Here is a 6527-nt window from a genome sequence, read left to right as displayed (position 1 = left end):
TAAATTTACTGTCTGATTTGAGTGTGTCAGCTTTATCAACAGGCACAGTTTCAAGGGTTTGCTCGTTCATGTCTTACAAAGGTGAACAGTTTACATTTGGTGCACATATTTCTTCACGTGTATATAAAGCTTTAAAAACCCAAAGCTGTTGAGCTTCTCTTTAATCATCTCATTTTAATCACTGCTGCCAGTAAATGACACCTCTCCACTTCACTTGAATTTGAACGTTTGACACGTGTGTCCAGCTTGAAATGCATTTTGTGTTTACATCAAGCTTTCCTTTATCTCACCTATTTGTGGCTTAGCTGCTGCAAAGGAGGGCTGAGCAGAGCTGTTACATGAAAGAGTGACAGAATGTACATTAAGTGGATTAGCAGCTGGGGAGGAGTTTAAAAGGAAGCCTCGGACCGACAGAGGAGCACCACAAGTGAGAAACCAACAGGCTCAACACACAGCTTCAGATAAACGCTGAACAAAAGGTGAGATGAAACTGCAATTTTGTCAGCTCTTGTACGAGGAGCTTTAACTGCTTTTATAATGTGCATCGTCCTGGGATGTTTAAAGGGCTTCTAAGGACTTCGTATTGCATCAGATTTCTTTCTGCTTTTCATTTGTTTCCTTATAGAACAGAATACAGTTTATTTGCTTGATTATCCCAACTGAAATGGAGCCCAGATTGGATGCTTTATGAGTCGTTCTGTGTGCTGACCTTTTTGTTGGTACTCGTCAGCTTCCTCTCTCTATTGTTTGTCAGAGTTCTTTGGATTTAAACAAACACAGATATGTTCAGAGAACTGGTTGTGCATTTTATTTTCAAGGGTTAGTGCATTTCTCTCTTGCTGACTGGTGTGAATGTTTCCAAGAGGCTGAGAAATATATTGAACAGAAGTTACAGTGCAGCTTTACTGGAAAGTGCAAGTCATGAGAGAGAATGCTCAAACCTTTCAATAACTGGCAAAATAGATAAGTTTAATGCCTGGGTTTATAAACAGTGCAATTTATTGGGAACTTATATATTTTGCTCTTGCTTCTTCTAAACCTTCAGCAACCCAGCAAAATGGCAGATGTCGCAACTCCCGCTGACAAGAAGGCACCTCCCAAGTTCAAGCAGAGGACCGCTCGCACCTTCAAGAGCAAAGCACCTAAACCAGGCCAGAAGGGGTAAGGCTGAGATATTTCTATGATCACACTCGCAAAGTAAACATTTTCGGGCAATCTTTCCTCCTTCAATCAACAACTGCCACATCTGTGTCGCAGTTTTTTAATCAAAGCTTCTCGTATCTATGGTTCAGATTCGGAGACGACATCCCCGGCATGGAGGGCCTTGGCACAGACATCACAGTGGTTTGCCCATGGGAAGCCTTCGGGGACATGGAGCTCGGCGACCTGGCGAAATATGGAATTGTCTAGAAACCTTCCCATGTCTTCACCCCACCCATTTTACCCACCTGCACTACTGTTGCTGCACCCATCTGGCCCTGTTCTCCTTCACCTCCCAACTCACCTGACTCCTTGTCTGTTATAATGCACAAAAACCCCAGAGCTGTCTCTGAAATGTGTCAAAATAGAGCCCTCTGTCCTCTGCCTTTACACATCTAACCGCTTCACCTTTCCCTGCCTTTCCACTGAATCGCCATCATCCCCTCCCACTTCCTCCCCACCTCTTCCACCTCTCCCTCTTAACCTTGCACAGAGGAAAAAAAACTCTTCTCCTCAAAGCTGCTGATTCATTGTGCACAGAAGTTTGTTATTGTATTCGCAAAATGACCTTTTGTTTCTTATGAGAAGTCTGCAATTCACATCATGCTGTACCGAGTAAGACCAGCTCTGTTTCTCAGTCGAGAGAAAGTTGCATGATAAGAAACCCAATAAATGTGACAATTTTCCACAGAAACATCTCAATGTGTTCTCATTATTGACAGAAATCTGCGCCGACAGTGAAATCACTGCAACATTTATGCATTCAAACTGTAGAAATAAATCAAGGAGAGAGTGAACTGAAACATAGAGGGCAGAGAATATAAGTGAAGCCTCTGTTGCCATGGCTGCCAGACCCGCTTATTCAAATAAGTAGTGTTTTTTGCCTCCTTCTGTAAAGAGTAAATTTTGACTGAGAACAACATTTCAAAAGTCAAGAACAATACAGTACAGCATCTGTTTAATTATCAAAATAATACCACAGACGCACCTAACATTTAAATGCACATACGCAATGCAGAACTAATGTATGAAGGGATAAAACAGATGGAAACTTGCTGTCCTGCTCCTCTTGTCCTAATTCTGACTTTTTTATACTTTTCACCAACTGACCATTCTGCTGCTCGTTTATGTTTACGTATCATGTTAATGATCAAAATGCAAAGGTACCATTTCACTGGTCACAATGCAGAATATAGAGTTACATGGAAAAAGTTAGGCAGTAAAAGTAAAGAGAGAACACAATACTTCCAATATGAATAGATTTTATATATCAGTTAACTTCTTATAAAGTGCAGTACATTGAATTTAAGAGCAAATCGATATGGCCACAAGCAGCAACGGCTTCAATTTGTGATTGAAAACATTCCACATCGACACAATAATTGATAACATCCTGCTGGTTTAGCATTTTGTTAAATATTTTGGAGAAAATCCTTACAGGACTAATCGCAGCCAGACTACCGATTTCACTGCGAACTCACTGACATATCTGAAAACCATCGGACGTGCGATAGCTACGGTTCAAAGAATGTCTGTCGATTTTGCTTACAGTGATGTACTTCTGAATTGATTATAGGTTCCAGTGATGTACCTGTTGTCAATTCAGTTATGCATACAGGTCATTTGTTTTGTTTTTTTTTGTTTTTTTTAGATGTGTTTTAATAATATTACATTACAGTATGCCTTTTATATTAATATCACATTTTATGGATTGACTAAGTAATGATAATAATCTGAATTTGTACAAATTTATGGAAGCAGTTTTAAGATAAAACCCTTTCACATTCGTTGGCCACATTTCTCTACTTTGTATGTCCAGTGTAGCATCTTTGCATTGATCCTCTTAATCATCAAATTTGGGCAAGATCTCCTGAGATTTTGGTGAGAGCCTGTAGTTCTCTCCAGGTACTCTGGCTTCCTCCTACCATCCAAAAACATGCATGTTAGGTGAATGGGTGACTCTAAATTGACTCTGGGAGTGAGTGTGAGCGTGGTAAATGTGACATTAATATAAAAGGCATACTGTAATCTAATCTAATTAAAACACATCTAAAAAAACCCTAACACCCAAACAAATGACCTGTATGCGAAACTGAATTGACCACAATTACATCACTGGAACCTATAATCAATTCAGAAGTCCATCACTGTATACTTTAAAAGAGAATATGTAAAAGTTAATTAATATCTACATTTTCACAGCCATGTTCTCACTTTTGCCTGCCTCAGTTTTCTCTGGGTGCTCCACCTTCCTCCTGCAGGCCAACGACGCATCTGTTTGGTTAACAGGGGATTGTAAACTGCCAGCAGGTGTGACTGTGAGCATGCATGGTTGTCAATGGATGGATGGATTTCCACAAACCTGTCAAATTCAAGCAAAATCGACAGACATTCTTTGAACCGTAGCTATCGCACGTCCGATGGTGTTCAGATATGTCAGTGAGTTCGCAGTGAAATCTGTAATCTGGCTGCGATTAGTCCTGTAAGGATTTTCTCCAAAATATTTCACAAAATGCCAAACCAGCAGGATGTTGTCAATTATTGTGTCGATGTGGAATGTTTTCAATCACAAATTGAAGCCGTTGCTGCTTGTGGCCATGTCGATTTGCTCTTAAATCCAATGTACAGCACTTTATAAGAAGTTAACTGATATATAAAATCTATTCATATTGGAAGTATTGTGTTCTCTCTTTACTTTTACTGCCTAACTTTTTCCATGTAACTCTATATTCTGCATTGTGACCAGTGAAATGGTACCTTTGCATTTTGATCATTAACATGATACGTAAACATAAACAAGCAGCAGAATGGTCAGTTGGTGAAAAGTATAAAAAAGTCAGAATTAGGACAAGAGGAGCAGGACAGCAAGTTTCCATCTGTTTTATCCCTTCATACATTAGTTCTGCATTGCGTATGTGCATTTAAATGTTAGGTGCGTCTGTGGTATTATTTTGATAATTAAACAGATGCTGTACTGTATTGTTCTTGACTTTTGAAATGTTGTTCTCAGTCAAAATTTACTCTTTACAGAAGGAGGCAAAAAACACTACTTATTTGAATAAGCGGGTCTGGCAGCCATGGCAACAGAGGCTTCACTTATATTCTCTGCCCTCTATGTTTCAGTTCACTCTCTCCTTGATTTATTTCTACAGTTTGAATGCATGAAAGTTGCAGTGTCGGCATATATTTCTGTCAATAATGAGAACACAATGAGATGTTTCTGTGGAAAATTGTCACATTTATTGGGTTTCTTATCATGCAACTTTCTCTCGACTGAGAAACAGAGCTGGTCTTACTCGGTACAGCATGATGTGAATTGCAGACTTCTCATAAGAAACAAAAGGTCATTTTGTGAGTACAATAACAAACTTCTGTGCACAATGAATCAGCAGCTTTGAGGAGAAGAGTTTTTTTTCCTCTGTGCAAGGTTAAGAGGGAGAGGTGGAAGAGGTGGGGAGGAAGTGGGAGGGGATGATGGCGATTCAGTGGAAAGGCAGGGAAAGGTGAAGCGGTTAGATGTGTAAAGGCAGAGGACAGAGGGCTCTATTTTGACACATTTCAGAGACAGCTCTGGGGTTTTTGTGCATTATAACAGACAAGGAGTCAGGTGAGTTGGGAGGTGAAGGAGAACAGGGCCAGATGGGTGCAGCAACAGTAGTGCAGGTGGGTAAAATGGGTGGGGTGAAGACATGGGAAGGTTTCTAGACAATTCCATATTTCGCCAGGTCGCCGAGCTCCATGTCCCCGAAGGCTTCCCATGGGCAAACCACTGTGATGTCTGTGCCAAGGCCCTCCATGCCGGGGATGTCGTCTCCGAATCTGAACCATAGATACGAGAAGCTTTGATTAAAAAACTGCGACACAGATGTGGCAGTTGTTGATTGAAGGAGGAAAGATTGCCCGAAAATGTTTACTTTGCGAGTGTGATCATAGAAATATCTCAGCCTTACCCCTTCTGGCCTGGTTTAGGTGCTTTGCTCTTGAAGGTGCGAGCGGTCCTCTGCTTGAACTTGGGAGGTGCCTTCTTGTCAGCGGGAGTTGCGACATCTGCCATTTTGCTGGGTTGCTGAAGGTTTAGAAGAAGCAAGAGCAAAATATATAAGTTCCCAATAAATTGCACTGTTTATAAACCCAGGCATTAAACTTATCTATTTTGCCAGTTATTGAAAGGTTTGAGCATTCTCTCTCATGACTTGCACTTTCCAGTAAAGCTGCACTGTAACTTCTGTTCAATATATTTCTCAGCCTCTTGGAAACATTCACACCAGTCAGCAAGAGAGAAATGCACTAACCCTTGAAAATAAAATGGACAACCAGTTCTCTGAACATATCTGTGTTTGTTTAAATCCAAAGAACTCTGACAAACAATAGAGAGAGGAAGCTGACGAGTACCAACAAAAAGGTCAGCACACAGAACGACTCATAAAGCATCCAATCTGGGCTCCATTTCAGTTGGGATAATCAAGCAAATAAACTGTATTCTGTTCTATAAGGAAACAAATGAAAAGCAGAAAGAAATCTGATGCAATACGAAGTCCTTAGAAGCCCTTTAAACATCCCAGGACGATGCACATTATAAAAGCAGTTAAAGCTCCTCGTACAAGAGCTGACAAAATTGCAGTTTCATCTCACCTTTTGTTCAGCGTTTATCTGAAGCTGTGTGTTGAGCCTGTCGGTTTCTCACTTGTGGTGCTCCTCTGTCGGTCCGAGGCTTCCTTTTAAACTCCTCCCCAGCTGCTAATCCACTTAATGTACATTCTGTCACTCTTTCATGTAACAGCTCTGCTCAGCCCTCCTTTGCAGCAGCTAAGCCACAAATAGGTGAGATAAAGGAAAGCTTGATGTAAACACAAAATGCATTTCAAGCTGGACACACGTGTCAAACGTTCAAATTCAAGTGAAGTGGAGAGGTGTCATTTACTGGCAGCAGTGATTAAAATGAGATGATTAAAGAGAAGCTCAACAGCTTTGTGTTTTTAAAGCTTTATATACGCGTAAAGAAATATGTGCACCAAATGTAAACTGTTCACCTTTGTAAGACATGAACGAGCAAACCCTTGAAACTGTGCCTGTTGATAAAGCTGACACACTCAAATCAGACAGTAAATTTACATTTGGTAATTAACTGAACAAAAATAAATTAAATTTAAAAAAAAACTGACTAGTCTCATGGGAAACAAAAGAATGTGCACCTCTACACATGTTGAAAACCATAAAATCAGGTGTTCCAGATTAGTTGCTAATAATTCCAATTAGTTCTATTTATACCTCTGACATCTTTGCCCTGGTGTTCTCTTTGTAATTGAGGCTACTGAGGTGTGTGATGT

At 40.3% G+C, this 6527-nt stretch overlaps 2 protein-coding genes across 2 annotated transcripts; one reads left to right on the top strand and one right to left on the bottom strand.

Moving 5' to 3' along the window:
* The first annotated feature begins 444 nt into the window (after positions 1–444).
* On the top strand, positions 445–1849 carry LOC142379226 (retinal cone rhodopsin-sensitive cGMP 3',5'-cyclic phosphodiesterase subunit gamma-like). Its single transcript, XM_075464368.1, has 3 exons — positions 445–479; positions 1046–1161; positions 1293–1849. Exons 2-3 carry the CDS (start codon positions 1058–1060, stop codon positions 1408–1410), a joined length of 222 nt encoding a protein of 73 aa, XP_075320483.1. The 5' UTR covers positions 445–479; positions 1046–1057; the 3' UTR covers positions 1411–1849.
* Positions 1850–4545: 2696 nt separating this feature from the next.
* On the bottom strand, positions 4546–5870 carry LOC142379225 (retinal cone rhodopsin-sensitive cGMP 3',5'-cyclic phosphodiesterase subunit gamma-like). The gene is made up of 3 exons (XM_075464367.1): positions 5833–5870; positions 5151–5266; positions 4546–5019 (listed from the first exon to the last, which is right to left on the bottom strand). Exons 2-3 carry the CDS (start codon positions 5252–5254, stop codon positions 4902–4904), a joined length of 222 nt encoding a protein of 73 aa, XP_075320482.1. The 5' UTR covers positions 5255–5266; positions 5833–5870; the 3' UTR covers positions 4546–4901.
* Positions 5871–6527: the final 657 nt, after the last annotated feature.

The sequence above is a fragment of the Odontesthes bonariensis genome, chromosome 4 (genome assembly GCF_027942865.1).
Source record: "Odontesthes bonariensis isolate fOdoBon6 chromosome 4, fOdoBon6.hap1, whole genome shotgun sequence".
Classification (NCBI taxonomy): domain Eukaryota; kingdom Metazoa; phylum Chordata; class Actinopteri; order Atheriniformes; family Atherinopsidae; genus Odontesthes; species Odontesthes bonariensis.
This window is presented reverse-complemented; position numbering and strand designations above follow the sequence as displayed.

Bases quoted from the DNA above. Each gene is read 5' to 3' on its own strand.
- LOC142379226 (XM_075464368.1), top strand. From the start codon at position 1,058: ATGGCAGATGTCGCAACTCCCGCTGACAAGAAGGCACCTCCCAAGTTC. The intron at 1,162-1,292 runs GTAAGGCTGAGA...TCTATGGTTCAG, and splicing joins CCTAAACCAGGCCAGAAGGG to ATTCGGAGACGACATCCCCG.
- LOC142379225 (XM_075464367.1), bottom strand. From the start codon at position 5,254: ATGGCAGATGTCGCAACTCCCGCTGACAAGAAGGCACCTCCCAAGTTC. The intron at 5,020-5,150 runs GTAAGGCTGAGA...TCTATGGTTCAG, and splicing joins CCTAAACCAGGCCAGAAGGG to ATTCGGAGACGACATCCCCG.